The sequence below is a fragment of the Apodemus sylvaticus genome, chromosome 22 (assembly GCF_947179515.1).
Source record: "Apodemus sylvaticus chromosome 22, mApoSyl1.1, whole genome shotgun sequence".
In the NCBI taxonomy this organism is placed as follows: Eukaryota; Metazoa; Chordata; class Mammalia; order Rodentia; family Muridae; genus Apodemus; species Apodemus sylvaticus.
Window position 1 is genome coordinate 20943831 of NC_067493.1, and position 16729 is coordinate 20960559.

The 16729-nt window shown below is 41.4% G+C and overlaps 1 protein-coding gene across 1 annotated transcript in view; it reads left to right on the top strand.

Moving 5' to 3' along the window:
• The window catches only part of LOC127672704 (cytochrome P450 3A11-like), a 28142-nt gene extending 11892 nt beyond the window's left edge, over positions 1 to 16250 (top strand). Inside the window, exons 9-13 of the mRNA XM_052168017.1 lie at positions 670 to 736; positions 3413 to 3573; positions 11505 to 11731; positions 13465 to 13627; positions 16155 to 16250. Of these exons, the coding sequence (XP_052023977.1) occupies positions 670 to 736; positions 3413 to 3573; positions 11505 to 11731; positions 13465 to 13627; positions 16155 to 16250 (714 nt within the window). The remainder of the gene's footprint in view (positions 1 to 669; positions 737 to 3412; positions 3574 to 11504; positions 11732 to 13464; positions 13628 to 16154) is intronic.
• The last annotated feature ends 479 nt before the right edge of the window (positions 16251 to 16729 follow it).

The window sequence follows — 16729 nt, forward strand, 5'->3', positions numbered from 1 at the left end:
ATAAGGAATGAAAAAGCATTGGCATGGCACAAGACCTGGACATGATCAAGACTGTCAGAACTCCTGCATACCTGGGAAAGGATCTCTCCAAGCTCTGTCCTTTGCTGAGGAACAGTTGGAAGTTGATAGCTGTGTTTGTAGGAGTGTGGACACAGGTAGGATTCCCATGCACTAGTAGATGGCTCTGTAGACATGTCCAAGTGAGCCTTCCTAGTTGGACTTAGTGGGTGATTAAGAAGAGGACATGGAGTATGGAAGAAGAAATGTTACAGATGATATAGAAGGAATTGTTTGGAGGAAACAGTGGGGTGGAGATGACCATATCTGATCGTGTACATGTACGAAACTCTCCAATAACAATTAAAAATTATCAAAAAGGGGGAATATTTTTTCCTCTCCTTCAAAAACATTTTCTAAGAATAAAAGTAATTGTTTAAAGTTGTATTGTAATTTATTGTAAAAGTGGTTGATGTGGAATCTAGATTCTTCCCAGCTGATCCTTTTCCGGCTTTTGTTCCATGATGACTCAAGCAAACAGAGCCACAGTTATGAAATGAATTTAAGGGAACTACATTGTCAGAAAGAAGATAATTAAGGTTCTGCATTCCTGATCTACCTCTGACCTTACCATTGATCATCCATTTTTGCAACCTTTCTTTCTGTTTCCAGCACCGAGTGGACTTTCTTCAGCTGATGATGAATGCTCATAATACCAAAGACAAAGAGTCTCATAAAGGTAAGCAAACCCTTCCTGGTCGATGGACAAGGAAGCTCTCAGGGAGTGGGTGGGTTGCTCATAAAATATGCAAGGAGGCTTTTCTTGGTAGACAGATACCTCTGTTGTCAAACAACAGAAGTAGCTATTATCAACAAGGAATTTTCGGGATGCACATGTGCAAAAGTATGCTCCTAGCATGAAGGGTGGCCATGATGTACGTCTCCTGCGGTTTGTTTGTAACCTGAGGGAGCACAGGTGATGTTTATGTCTTTCCCAGCATGCATTCTTAGTGCTCTTCCTAGACATCTGTGCCTTAACATCCTGTTGGGGGCATGTATCCAAGTGATGCTGAACCTCTTTGGGTGCCTGTGTTGGACATGTCTTCTCTAGCCTAACCCATGGTAAAGATTTACCTTTCCTTTGTGTGATGTGTAAGTAGCTTCTGGGGAAAGCCTCTCTGTACAAATGCATTGGTCCTCTTCATTCTTTTATGTATTTAATAATCACTCATAGCTGGGTAGTGTTGGAGTGTGTCTTTAATCCTTGCACTTGGGAGAAGATGGGGTTGCATCTCTGTGAGTTCAAGGCCAGTCTAGTCTTCATCATAGATTCCAGGACAGGCAGGGCAATGCAGAGAAATCCTGTCTTGAAAAACCATAAAAAATAACTTTCAGATTTTTATCTTCTTTGTGTGATACATGCATGTGCAGGAGTATGTGCACATGTGCACACCCCTAGGTATGTGTACAGAGAAGAGACGAAGGCACACAGTGTCTTATTCAATCCTTCTCTGCCTTATTTCCTGGAGACAGGGTCTTTTATTAAATGTGGGGCTAGGTTGGCAGCCAGGAGGCCCCAACAATTTACAGTGTTGTGGTTACAGGGGTTTGCTGCCCACCTGCCTTTTTACGTGGGAACTGAGGATTGAAACTCAGGTTCTCAAGCTTGTACAACAAGCACACTTATCCCTGGAGCCATGTCTCTAGCCTGCCATCTGTCTTTATTTTTTGTTTAAGGTCATTTTCACTATCACGGCTACAAACTGATGGCATTTCAGTTCCTGACTTTATTCTCCAGGTGTTCATCAGTAGCTAATGGAGAGGGTGTCTTCCATTCTTACCCATCTGTTCATTTCCCATGCACTCACTTGCTTATGTGCAGCATTATGGTCCCTGGGGTCCCCACACTTACTGTTTGAAGTGATCCTGTACTTTGTGTTTTGAGTTCTTTCTTGTTTGCCCACTTGAAACCCTTTCATGTGATCAGATAACTTCAAACTCTCCTACACCTCCTCCTTTTGCCACAGGCTTCTATGTAGCCCAGGCTGACCCACATTCACAATGTGCCTGAGGACCTTTAACCCCTGAGACTACAGGCCTGTGCTACCTCGCAGCAGAGTTTTAGCAGAACTGTTGTATCTGGCATGAATCTGGAGTGGTAGCACCTTGGTTTTGAAGTAGCCTTCTGTTAGTGGTTGTTATCTGAGATTTTATGGTGTTCTTTGGAACCATTCCCAGAGCCTTGGCATACCTTAGCCTACAGGCATTCCTGGCAAACCATGCTGTTTCCTATGGCTGAGAACAGCTTAGGTGATGGGTCTTTCAAGACAGCCCATAGATTAGATAAGAGGTTTTGGTGTATGGAAATTGACTTGCTAAGGTGCCTTCTGTGTAACAATAAAAAGAGCTCCTAGGAAGAGTTCAGTTCTTGAGGGTGTGATCCCCCTGATGCTGAGAAGCAGAATTCTTCCATAACTGGCTGTCTTTTCTCCAGTCAGTCTTTCAGTGTCCCCAAGAACACAGATATTACCATACTTGATTCATAAAGTGCTGGGGACTGAACCTAGGTGATTCCTAGGGAAGCACCCCTATCTACTGACTGCATATATCAGCCCTTCTGTTTAACTTTTGATTGATGAAATAAATATTAATTTTAATAATAGCCACCAATTGTAGATTTATAGTCTAGTTTCAGTTTTGTAACAAGTACTTACACTAATTGGGAGAAAGAATTTATGAACAAGAGAATCACAGCATTCATGGTAGAAGAGGTACAACCTCCTGTAACTCTAGCCCTGTGGACCACAATGACATCTTCTGGTTTCCATGGGCACCTGGAGAAACACACATAAATAAATAGAATTAAAAAACATTAATCTGTATGAGAGACCTTCTATAACTACTTTTCTAGGGGATTATTGTATAATCCCTATATATTATTATTATTATACATAGATATAAGTATAATAATATACAATAATATATTATACTTATATATAAATTATATAAGTATAATCTAATAGGGTGCCCTATTCTAACATCCAAGGGCACCCTCCTCACAAACATGGCACCCCCCACACACTTTAAAACTTACAAAAAAGAAAGTCCATGTTTTGAACCTGACCACTGGGAATGGTGAGGAACTGTAGACACATTGGGACAACCTACCTGAAGCTTTCTCCTTTTTCTTCTTGGATGTGTCACATTGCTGTCATGGTGTCATGGTGACATGATGACAGTCTTAGAGTGACTGACCGACATCTCCATAGTCTGTCTAGGAAAATGGGGGCTCATTTGATTTTCTCCTCATCTCCTCTGTAAGGGTCCATCCTGACTTGACATATAATTTTCTCCTCATCTACTCCGTGAGAGTCCATCCTGACATGACTCACCTGAAATGCTTTCTTACTTTCAGCCCTTTCCGACATGGAGATCACAGCCCAGTCAATTATCTTTATTTTTGGTGGATATGAAACCACCAGCAGCACACTTTCCTTTGCCCTGTATGCACTGGCCACTCACCCTGATATCCAGAAGAAACTGCAGGAGGAGATCGACAGAGCTCTGCCCAATAAGGTGAGAGGATGGTGTAGGAGAAAAAGAAAAAGCCTCAAAAAAGACACCTTCTTGTCACCTCCAACAGTGTGAGAGAGAAAAAGAGAGAGAGAGAGAAAGAGAGAGAGAGACAGACAGACAGACAGACAGACAGACAAAGAGACAGAGATAGGGGAGAGACAGAGGCAAAGACAGAGACAGAGAGACAGAAAAAGACAGAGAGAGGGATAGAGAGACTGTGTATGAGAGTGTGTGTGTGAAAGAGAGAGAGGGATTGAGAGAGAGAGTGTGTGCGTGTGTATGTGTGTATGAGCGTGTGTCTGTGTGTTTGTGCATGTGTGTGAGAGAGAGAGACAGAGAGAGAGAGAGAGAGAGAGAGAGAGAGAGAAAGAGTGTATATGTGTGAGAGAGACAGAGTATGTGAGTAAGGGTTAGTGTGTGTATGTTGTGTCTAGGGGGGGTGTATGCACTGTATGCATTTTTTGTGTGTGAATTTGTGTGTTAGTGAGTAAGCAGTCACACCACTGAGCCATCCTTCCAATTCTGGTGATTTTTATTTACATATTTGTATGTATATATGTATGTATGTATGTATGCAGGTATGTGTGTATGTACTTATGTATGTTATGAATATTAATATGTATGTGGGCATATGTGCTGCAGCACGTGTGTAAAGGTTAAACAAAGAATAATCTGAAGGCATTTGTTCTCTCTTGCTACTACATGAGTTTTAAGGGTCCTAATTCGGTCAGGAGTCTCAGTTGGCAGGTGACTGCTCTCTGAGATGTCTCAGCAGCCCTTGATAATTTCTAACAAGAGCACAACCACAAACTGGTTTCCCCCAGCACCACTTAGAAATTATAAAAGGGACAGAGAAAGAGAAATGGTCAATAAAACCTCCCATGGTAACAGAAGGTTGTTGTGACAGGGCTGGGTCTGTTGTGCCTGTTCTCTAGGACCAAGCAAGCAGCATGCACACAACCTGTGTGATGTTAAAGACATGCACTTATCATACAGATCTCTGCAGGGTTCAGTGATGCTGCTGGACCTGCTGTGCTGTCCCAACTGTGCACTGAGAGAGCCTAGCCTTAGTCTTGATTAAGCTGCCTGGGTTGACTCAGCTCTGTGCCATGATTCCCTCTACTTATAGTTATAGGAGAAGAAGCCAAGGTGTGAGCCTTGGTGTCTAAATCATGAGTCAAACTCTCTCTCTCTCTCTCTCTCTCTCTCTCTCTGTGTGTGTGTGTGTGTGTGTGTGTGTGTGTGTGTGTGTTTGTGTGTGTGTGTGTGTGTGTGTGTGTATGTTTGTGTGGGGGGGTAATAGACCTACATTACGTACATTTCTGATTCTCTTTCTACCATGTTTTATGATACAGGCTCTTACTAAACTTGGAGCTTATAGATTGGGTGAGGTTGTCTAGCCAATGAGAACCAGGCATGCCCTGTCTCAGTCTACCTGCTGCTGGGATCATAGATGGGTGCTACTGTGTTAGGGTTTATAAATGATTTGTATCTGATCTCTAATCCTTAGGCTTACATAGTACAAACTTCAATAATTGACCATCTTTCAGGTCCCAAGTGACAGTTATTCTACTTTGTAAGGAGCTTGAGTGATGGCACAATGGTTAAAAGCCCTGGCTCCTCCTTCATAGCATCCATTCGTACTTGAGTCCCAGCATGAAAATGGTAGCTCTCGACTGCTCTAACTCTAGTTACAGGAGACCTGGTGCCCTGTCACGCCCACCCTCTCCGGCAAGGAGGACGCAACACCAGGGAGTTTCTTCCTTCTTATGGTTTATTTCAGGAACCTTGAATTAAGCTTATTTCTTCTTTTGGTGGCCTCCAACCTTCTCCCTGCCTGACCTTATATAGCCTAGTCAGCCCCGTCTGCCATAGAGAGATAACCAGCCGTTTCCTCATAGGCGAACTAAGTGAATTCTTCATTAGCATGTAAGTGTGATAACGAATGCAGCACACTGTGCATGTACTAAAGTGATTTACTACCAGGAAGCTGCATCTGGCCAGCGCCATCTTGTAATGAGGATGAACAAAGGGTGGCTTACTACATATTACCCTTTTTGTTTTAATAGAAGTCGTCCCAGGTCAGGGCTAATCGGGTCACTGGCATTCTGCTGACCAATGACCCCTGGATTAGGTCATCTCTGCCACGACTTGGTCTTACCCGTCAAAGGGTTACCCTATCGCTCACCAGGCCCCATGTCATAGGTTGATCCAAGCGCTGAGAAGTTGCCCGTCTTTGGGTATCATTGGATTCCAGACAGTATAGTATGTACAGTACTATATGCTCAGTATACCCTGGAGCGAAGGCTTCTAAGATTTTAGAGAGGCCAGCCACACAGAGACGTCTTCCTGAGCGTCCATAGCTGCAAGAGCCTGATAAACTACGGCTCTATGAGCTGCATGATCTCGTCTAATACGGCAGAAGCACCAAAGGCAGATGAAAGCTGCTAAGCACATAAGGGCGTCTATAGCTAACAACCCAGCCCACTCTTTGATCCAAGAAAAGGCACTGGAGATCCATGAGGTCAGGTCCTCCATGGTGATTGGCTTCAGTCTTCTGGCATTAAGCGAAGCTATCTGAAATACAAGCTGTTTGGTAATAATTCTCCCTCAAGAGACCAATTTCCTCTAAGGAATTCACTGATATTGTACTGACTTTCTTTTAGAGCTGTCATATTCACCTGGAGGGGAGTAATACACAATCCTGGGGTATGTTTAACACAAGATACCTGCACCATTGTTACAAGTGCATCAATTTCTTCTTGTAGAATATCTACTCTCTGATTCAAAAGTCGTATTCCAGCTTCTAAATGGGAATTATATTGATTTTGAGTCTGTAAGGCTCATGCAGACCGCTCAACTATACTATTCACTACCTCTGCAGTCTGCACTTGAGATGCCATGGCAACTGCAGCAGTAACAGCGGCTGCTGCAGATATAGTAATGGCTGTAATAATGGCAGCAGTAATACCAAAATCTCTCTTGACATGGAACAATTGTCCTACAGGAAAAGTGTCTCGGTCTTCTATGACTGGAATGGGCACAAACATGAGTAGGTGAACTACCAAGGCAGTATCATTGCCGCCATCCCAACATTCCAATAGATAGTATTGTGTATGAGTGCTGTTACAATCTAGGCGATCACCAGACACATCGGTACTAATAAAGAAGAAAAAGGGTGGTTTGAGGCAAACCGGGGCAGAGGAATAACTTATGTTTTGCAAAAGGGAGTTTATGGTTATATTAAGAAGTCTAACTGCCCTTCTTTTATCGTCCCTAACAGCAGATATATTATAAAGAAAAAAATTCTTCTTCCTTAATGCAAGCAAGAGGAGCTAGTGAGGTAAAAGCATTTTGGTAATTTGATAAGATCCAGTCATACCATGGCCATGCATTCTATGCTCCCGTTTGATTCTAATTAAACTTATAGTGTCCTACAGGTGGAGAGAAACTAAATCCTGGAATAATTGACCTATCTCTAGAGAAAGGTGATTGGCATTGAGTCATCTGTGGAGGAAAACTCACAAAAGGCAGGCAAGTAGGCAGTAGTCTCTTTTGAGGGAAGGTCTGCTGAGTGTAAATGATTCCCGGTTCTCCTGGTCTAAGGCTATTGTGTAGAAATAGAAGGGTAGTTATGTTAATATTAGAAGAACTGCCTCCACCTCCATCTCCTTTAGCAGCTCCTTGACTAATTTCTGTGAGTGCCGCTGCCAAGATGCCTGGGGATGCTTGATAATTCTTGAGAGGATCTATCCAGTGGCCCAAGGTGCCATTGCCTATCCATATGCATGGCAAAGAACTATTTTTAACCGTAAAACATAAGGTTCCTGAGAGCGAATAATTTGAGGCTGTATACAAAGGCGCAGGTTCTCCCATCGGCTTAACACATGGGAGATCATTGTCACAAGAAGTGGAAAACAGTGTTGGCAGCAGGGTGCAATTATAATGAACAGGGAGTGGTATGGGCCAGGCTTTTGCTATGGCCCAAAGTGTGAGCTTCTCTGTCAACACTAGGGGGAGACAAAGTATCAAGATCAGCATCCCTTAGTACTGGAGCCTCAGCATCTTCTCTGCTCTTTTGAAGTATCACTTTTTGTGTCAGTCGTTCTAGCACCCAAATGGGATCATTCCGGTCCTGTGGGAAAACACAAACAGTTCCCCTAGATCTCGTTATGACGGGATCTGGGCCAACCCATAGATTGGACAATATATCTTTCCATTTTAACATTTCAGTCGATTGACGGCAGTGAAGCAAATGTCGCTCAGCTGAAGACTGATTTTGTGAGTCCAGATTTAAAATTTTTAAAGTGAAGAGAGCTAATGAGAGTCGTTCTTTTGGAGTTCTTCCATTCCCTATTCCTCCTTTTTGTTTTATTAAACATTCCTTCAAGGTGCGGTGGGCACGCTCTACAATGCCCTGACCTTGGGGATTATAGGGAAGGCCATGATTTAACTGTACATTCATCTGTTTGCAGAAAGACTGGAATGACTGAGCAGTATAAGCTGGACCGTTATCTGTTTTTAACTGACAAGGCTGCCCCCAGGCAGCCCATGCTTCAAGGCAATGTCCAATCACATTGCGAGCCTTCTCTCCACCCATAGCAGTAGCATAGATAATGCCAGAGCATGTATCCACAGAAACATGAACATACTTTAAGGTTCCAAACTCAGATATATGAGTCACATCCATCTGCCATAATTTTAGGGGCAATAGGCCCTTTGGATTAACTCCTAGACTTGGGGGATGGTGAAAAACTATACATTGCTGGCACTCCAGCACGATCTGTTGTGCATCTGCATGGGAAAGATGGAATTTTTGTTGTAATGTCCTAGCTGAAACATGAAATTGCTGATGAAATTTTCATGCAGCTTCCAGGGATGAGGCCAGGAAGGCATATTTCATTCTGGTGCATCAATCAACAAGGTCATTGCCCTTACTCAGCGGGCCTGGCAGACCAGAATGGGCTCTAATATGTTGTATAAAAAATTTTGAATCCCTGGACCAGATAATTTTCTGTAATTCCTTCATAAGATGACTCACCGTACTAGTAGGTTTTATGGAGCCAGCTACTTCTAATACCCTAACAGCATTTACCACATAAGATGAATCCGAAAGTAAATTAAATGGAAAGGAGCATTTTTTGAAAACTTCTAACACAACTTGCAACTCAACCACCTGTAGGGAGCCAGGCTGATATTGACACAAAACGGGCTCATTAGGCTCGATCATATAAGCTCCACAGCCTGTTTTTGATCCATCTGTAAATATATTGGGAGCACCCGGCAAAGGTGCTTAGGCAGTTACTTTTGGAAACACCACAGGATGTTCCTTAAAAAAATGAAATCAAAGGATGTCTGGGATAATGATTATCTATTAATCCATCAAAACAGCAGCGCCATATGGCCCAGTCACCAATCGTCCCACACAAAACCTGTACCTGAGAGGCAGTATAGGGAACGATCAGTGATGTAGGATCCTTCCCAAAAAATTGTAGACATTGTTGTATCCCTAAAAGGGCCAATTTAGCAACTGCAGTAGGGTAATGATCAATAGATTTTACTGGTAAGGCTCTAAGATGCACCCACAAGAGGGGACCTTCCTGCCATAGCAGGCCTGTAGGCTGCAAAAATGTAGACAAAATGCATAAAGCAATTTTCTCTCCTTCCTTGTAGCGAAACAATATTGTGTCTTGCAACTCTTGTTCTACTCTCTTGAGGGCTACTCTAGCCTCCTGTGTTAATATTCGGGGTGGATCTAAGGCTGAATTGTAATGCCTTTATAATTTCTATATAGCCTTATTAACATTTTATAGATCTAAGTTTGAAACTTTATTTTGAACCACATCTGAGTGAATCTGTTAAAAATGTTCTTTTGGCCAGAACTCTCTAGGTGAAGCCTGTAAGATAAGGCCAGACCTACACCCATCAATCTTGCAAGGAGTAGCCTGTAACCAGAACCCATTGTATGAAGGTCAAATAACAAAAGGAACCTGTAATATCAAAGCATAACTACAATTTTTTGAAAGCAAAACCCAGTTTTAAACAATCTTTTCTCCTTAAATAATAGCAAACATATTATTTTCATATTGCAAAGTTTGTCTATCAGTTTGTGTGTTTGAGTGTATGACAGTGTAACTTATTGAAGAGACATTATTTTAAGTCTTAATTTTTTATAAGTCTGAGTTCTAGGATAAGAGGAAGGGGGTGCCTAGCGTGAACACACAGACACAGTATACTGGCCATGACCAGGTAGAGAGGGGTAGGAGGGGAGGAGAGCCCAGGAATTTCTTTGTAATTTAAGACTTACACTCTGCCTGAGTGGTTTTTACTTTTGATTTCTCTGGCCGTTTTAACTGTCTCTGACTTTTAAAGAATAAATTCTCCCCCAGAGAATTTATCTCGGGTAAGCTGCATAAATTCCTCAGGTGTGAGCCAGCTCTCCATGGAGCTCCTTTAAGAGGTCTATTCCTAAAGCAAGCTCTCGCTCCCTTTGGGAGCCCCAGGGAGAGTTCTCTTTTCTTTGTAAAGGGCAGGGTACTCTAGAATGGTTTCGCCCGCCCTGCCCCCAGACTTCTGGGCAAAAGGAACACCCAGAAAATGTGGGGGGGGGGGGGGGGGGAGGGGGAGAGGGACTCACCAATGAAACACCCTCCTGGTAGGGAGGCAAGGTGTCAAATAGGCTTTTGTCTTTTGTTCTAAAGTTTGCTTCTTCTTTTTATGACCGCCTGTCTCTAAACTGGCTCACGAGAGCCTGAATCTCTCCTTCACTCACAGAATCTTCCATCTCTAAGATAGGTCAATGAAGAGCCAGAAAAATTGGATGTGACTGGGAAGTCCCCATCCCAATAAGTTTCTTTATCACTACTATTGTGTAATTAGTGGCAGAATCTAAACTGCTCCCCCAAGTTAACCATGCAGGCTAGCAGAAAGTGCGCTGCTGTAAAAGCAGGGTCATGAACTTTCTTATAATTCTCACTTTAACTGCAGAGTTTGTTTTTAGTTCATTACTATGCAAGTCCTCTTTCCTTTTGTTCCGCCACACCACGAACTTCTTCCCTCTCAACCTTAATCTGCAGGGTGGGGCTAACTAGCCACACTCTCCTCTGTTGTCTGTACTTCAGACAGGAGACTCTGTGGCCTCTTTTACCGATTAATTTTTATTTTTGACCTTCCTTTTATAATTTAAACTTGTCCCATTACCGGGATCTTCATAGCCTCTTAATACCAAGAGCTGTAGCTTGTCCCATTACCGGGATCTTAATTCCTCCCATATACTGGGAATTTTTAATTAACCCCACTTACTGGGAACTTACCAGTGCGCACTACCCCCGACCATAGAAGGTACTCCCCGTACAGGCCACCAAATGTCATGCCCACCCTCGCCAGCAAGGAGGACGCAACACCAGGGAGTTTCTTCCTTCTTATGGTTTATTTCAGGTACCTTGAATTAAGCTTATTTCTTCTTTTGGCAGCCCCCAACCTTCTCCCTGCCTGACCTTATATAGCCTAGTCAGCCCCGTCTGCCATAGAGAGATAACCAGTCATTTCCTCATAGGTGAACTAAGTGAATTCTTCATTAGCATGTAAGTGTGATAACGAATACAGCACACTGCACATGTACTAAAGTAATTTACTACCAGGGAGCTGCATCTGGCCAGTGCCATCTTGTAATGAGGATGAACAAAGGGTGGCTTACTACAGTGCCCTCTTTTGGCTTCTGTGGGCACTGTACTCATATGGTTTACATAAACATATACAAAAAATCTACATTTATGAATTAAAACAACTAAAAATGCCTTAAAATGAATTGTAAGTACTAACTAAATCCTTTGAGCTGCTGAGCTTGACTTTGGGGGTGCTGATAATTCAACACTAGACACAGTTGTAAGTTAATCTAAGATCTTAGCACAAATCCTTTTCTTTCTTTCCAGGCACCTCCCACCTATGATGTCGTGATGGAGATGGAATACCTGGATATGGTGCTGAGTGAAACCCTCAGATTATATCCCATTGCTAGTAGACTGGAGAGAGTCTCCAAAAAAGATGTTGAAATCAATGGTGTGTTTATCCCCAAAGGGTCAACAGTGATGATTCCATCTTATGCTCTCCAGCATGACCCACAGCTCTGGCCACAGCCTGAGGAATTCCGCCCTGAAAGGTATAAGAACCTCATGGGCAGGAACCTACTCTGTACTCTACAGGCCTGTGTACTCTATGATGCCTCTTATAGGAAGATGATCTAAGTATCATTTTGTATCCATTTGCATTCTGTGATGAGAATGGTAGAGAAAGAAGAAAAGAGAGGAGAGGGGAAGTGAGATGCGAAGAAAGTATGGCTCATTAGCTACAGAATGCTTTCCTCCCTCTTCCTCAAATAGTTAAGGACCCGCTTAAGTGTGGGTCAGAAACCCACTTTTCCTGAAGTTGAAATGAAATGTGCTTTTCAGAGTTGGGACACAGCATCATCCCAAATGGATTTTTAGTGTTTAAAGATGTAGTTCCTTTCTTGTTCCTTTGTATTTTTGACAATCTCTTGAATGGATAATGAATTCTGGTCATTTTCACTTCACATTGCCCTGCCTCTTCTCCCTCCCACTCATGTGGAATCCCTGTCTGTCTTCAACCAGTCCTCCTCCTGTATCATGTATTTTTGGATTTTTTTTTGGTGACTTGTGAGTTTACTTAGGCTCACATAAGCATAGGTGTAGGGGTTATTTCCTGGAGAATGGTCAACTCACCAGTGGCTGCACCATTGAAGAAAAACTTCTCCACCTTCACCAAGCATTTATTGTCAACAGCTCCTTAGTGAGGTGGCATCTCATGAACTCTATTTCCCTCCCATAATGGAATGATGATGTGTCTAGTCTTGTGTAGGTATCCACACAATGATGCTATGAGTTCATGAGTGCAATGGACATGTCGTGTCCAGAAGATAGTACTTCCCATCCATTTCATGCCCTGTCTATTACATTTTTCTGCCCCTTCTGTGATGTTTCCTGAACCTTGAAGGGGCTGAGTCCTCTTCCTCTTCTTCTTCTTCTCCTTCTCCTTCTCCTTCTCCTTCTCCTTCTCCTTCTCCTTCTCCTTCTCCTTCTCCTTCTTCTTCCTCCTCCTCCTTCTCTTCCTCTTCTTCTTCCTCCTCCTCCTCCTCTTTTTCTTCGCTTTATTTATCTACTATATGTAATTACACTGTAGCTGTCTTCAGACATACCAGAAAAGGGTGTCAGATCTCATTATGTATTGTTGTGAGCCACCATGTGGCTGCTGGGATTTGAACTCAGGACCTTCGGAAGAGCAGTCAGTGCTCTTAACCACTGAGCCATCTCGCCAGCCTGCTACCACCACTTCTCAGCACTATGACCAGTCATGAGTTACTGCGCTGTCTCCCAATGCAAACTGAAGCTTTACTGACCCAGACTAAGATCAGCAGTAATTTTTTGTGTGTAAAGATAAATATTTAGAAGGCATTTTGGCATCATGTCCAAGTAGCAAAACAACAGCTCTGCATTCTTCTCTATGATGTCTGCAGCTGTGGGTTCTTGAACAGATTTTCAGAGCTAGACATTAATTTCCCCAATGAACTGGCCCATCAACCAATCATTAAATGGTCAGTTTCCCCCTACCCCATAATACACTAGTGTGTGCCCACATAAGGATACAGTTTTTCAAACAGCATTTATCTTATCTCAGCCACATGGAGAGACTTATAAGGAAAGAGAGTTGAAAGGATCTTTAGTGTAAAATTCTCATAGCCAAATACCTGCAAGTAGAAATTCAATGAACATTTCCCAAACTACCTGTGAGTTACTGATTAGATGTCAAAAGGCAACTTCACATGTGTACCTCTTATGCTTTCGTCTTCTGTCAACTAATCATTTATTGTGTCTCCAGGTTCAGCAAGGAGAACAAGGGCAGCATTGATCCTTATGTATATCTGCCCTTTGGAAATGGACCCAGGAATTGCATTGGCATGAGGTTTGCTCTCATGAATATGAAACTTGCTCTCACGAAAGTACTGCAGAACTTTTCCTTCCAGCCTTGCAAGGAAACACAGGTGAGGGAGAAAACTATCTCTATAAACAGTGTTTTATGGGAGGATTTTTTAGAACTTAAGGTTCTATGTCTAAAAATAATAATGAGTGTTTGAGGTCTAATAATTTGATTTTTGGCTATCTAAGATATTTGTATCTAGGTATTAACTAAGGGGCTCTTTGTTCTAGGTCTGTATAGACTAGAATTTAGCATTATGAAGAGTCAGAGGAGACCAGTGTGAAAATCTAGTCATGTCCACTGAGATTGTGTATATGATGTGCCAAGCAGAGGTGCAATGGTCATGTCTTCAGTCTTTGTTGTATTGTCTTCTTCTTCCGTAGTTCACAGAAGCCCTCCTTTCACAGTCTTTTCAACCAATGTATGTACATTAGAGTTACAGAAGACCTTTAAAACTCATATGGGGTCTGGGATGTTCTCAGTTGGCAAGATGCCTACTAATTTTGCACTAATGTCTGGTTCTAATCCATAGAACTACACAAACAAGCTGTGATGGTACATACCTATAATCCCTGCACTCAGGATTTAGAGGATAGAGGATCAGAATTTCAAGTTATCCTTGGCCACTTAGTGTATATGAAGCAAACATAGGCTGTGTGTCTCAAAAAGAAGTCAGAAACTCAAGATGCCTTGTCATTTCAGCAATCCTAAAACAATTCACCCAAAATATGGCTTTAAAAGCTCATCTCTGGTTTCCCCATGTCATGCTAAGTTGAGAATTATTATTTTAAAAGCCAATTGCTTGGTCTCATGAGATTGCTCAGTGGTTAAGAGCATCTTCTGCTCTTTAGAAGGACTTGTGTTCAGGTTCCAGAAGTCACATAATGGCTCACAACCATTTGTAAGTCCAATTCCAGTGGCTCTGATGGCCCACTCTGGTTTCTCAAGAATTCACACATGGTATATGTACAAAGTGCTGGGAAAACACTCCTATACATAAACTATACGTCTTTATAAATTTGCTTTTTATGATGAACTTCAACCTGGAACATTTTGATTATTCTGGCTCATTTCTCTAGAAAATAGGTAGTTGGCATATTTCCATAAAGTATGTATATTTATTCTCCCTTTTATTCTGTTCTCATACTTCAGGTCCTTGTTCACTCTCCAAGTGAACCTTCGTCTTAGGTTTCTGTCCCTGTTTACTCCATGTTCAGCTTTTGGGTCCTGTAGGCTGTTTTCATCACCTCTATATCATTAAAACCTCCAGTTGTTTTATGTTTGTTCTCTTTGTATTGAAGGATATTCCCTCTCTTTTGTATCGCACCTCATATTATTCTTTCCATGCACTCCAAATAGTTCTTTGAGGAGAGTTTTCACATTGAATACCTGGTAACTGTTTGAAAGTATGGCTTACAGTTATAATATTATTTCATAAAAAACATTCTTTTAAAAATTAGTATTATTTATGTAAGTATTTACATGTATATCTTTATTGCATTTCTCCATCAAAATCATGTGTATAGTACTTAAATTATAAATGAGTAAAATAAGACATTTAGAAAAAGCATTTGCATTGCATTTTCCTGAATATCTTGTTCTTGTTTCATGTAAAGGTATGGCTAAAATTACAGGACTTGTATATTTAGAGTATGGCTCCTCTTTATTGATGGGAGTCTTTTCTGGACAAAAGGACAGAAGTGTTTATTCTTTGATCTGTTCCTTAAGACAGTTGTATAGCTTTATCTACACATAACCCCACTTATTTTAGTATTTATTGGTAAAGCATTTACATTATGCACAGGGATTTAGACAGACAAAACACAGTTCTTGTTTTGAGACCCCATAGCAAACTTGACATAGGGCAGATGCTCTTTCAAGTTCCAGTCATCTTAAAATTGATACTTCTCTGTCTCCATGAGAAGATTGCTCCCCTTCCTTTTTCTCTGAATAGAAGATTTGTCTATTGGAAACTTTCCCCTTCATTACTAAAGAGTATGATGCTGAAGTACTATTGAAAACCCTGTGGAGTCAGACATTCCCTTTTACCATATCTTTGGAAGCCAAGAATAGATGCTAGAAAAGCAAGTAACATATGTCTCTTCCAGAAGACTTGCCCTGAACATGCTGAGTATAGTGGTGATACATAATCTTGGAGCTGAGGATTGTTAATAGAGTTGAAATTTATCCTTCCATGGTTATCTTGCAAGTTTCAAAACCAAAAATAACTTTTCATGACTTAAAAAATTAATATGACATAAAGACTAAGAATAAAGATAAAAATGTGAAACTCATTTGTTTTACTTTAAATCAGCACAGAATATTAATATAAACCAGCATGAGTTTGTTTCAGGTTGTGAACACAGTAGATTCTTAATCACCATTTTGCACAACGTGTGTTTGGATGCATACTCTCACCATCCACTTGAGACAGCTTGGAGAAAAAAGAAGTAAAAACATATGACTTAAAATGCAGCTTTTTTTTTTGTTTCTGCATTGCATATTATACCTAACACTGGTTTATTACTTTTCTTTTGGTGATGTTGTTGTTTCATTCACTGGTTCTCAACAGTCTTCCTTCCCTGTTGCAGATACCTGTGAAATTAAGCAGAAAGGGACTTCTTCAACCAGAAAAACCCATTGTTCTAAAGGTCGTGCCTCGGGATGCAGTCATAACTGGAGCGTGACTTTTCCTCAAGGAGTTCTGCTGAGTTCTTCAGAAAGGCAGAGTATAAGAACATTGGACACTGACTTTCACCATGAATAAAATTCAGATGAAAATGGGGCTTAATTGATTGGTTTTGATGTATGGTTAAAGATTCAGCACATCCATTGAGCTTTCTCAGTGACAATACAAGCTGCCATCTAATATAAAGGAGATGAGTTAAGTCAGTGACAGCACAGGAATTTCGCCTTCACTGGTTCTCGTGGGATCATCCTCATCCTCATCTTGTAGTCTCTGTTAATTTCTTTTGATCTCTTTTGATAGTAACCATATGTTTGTAATCAGATGTTTTAGTTGCCATATTCTACAATAAATGCTGCATGGAAAATGTAAATAAACACTTCTTTAAAAAAAATACTCCTTTTAAAAGTGTTTTTGTATTCTTTGAGAGCCTCATAGAATGTATTTTGATTATATTAATTCCTTTCCCCCAACTCTTCC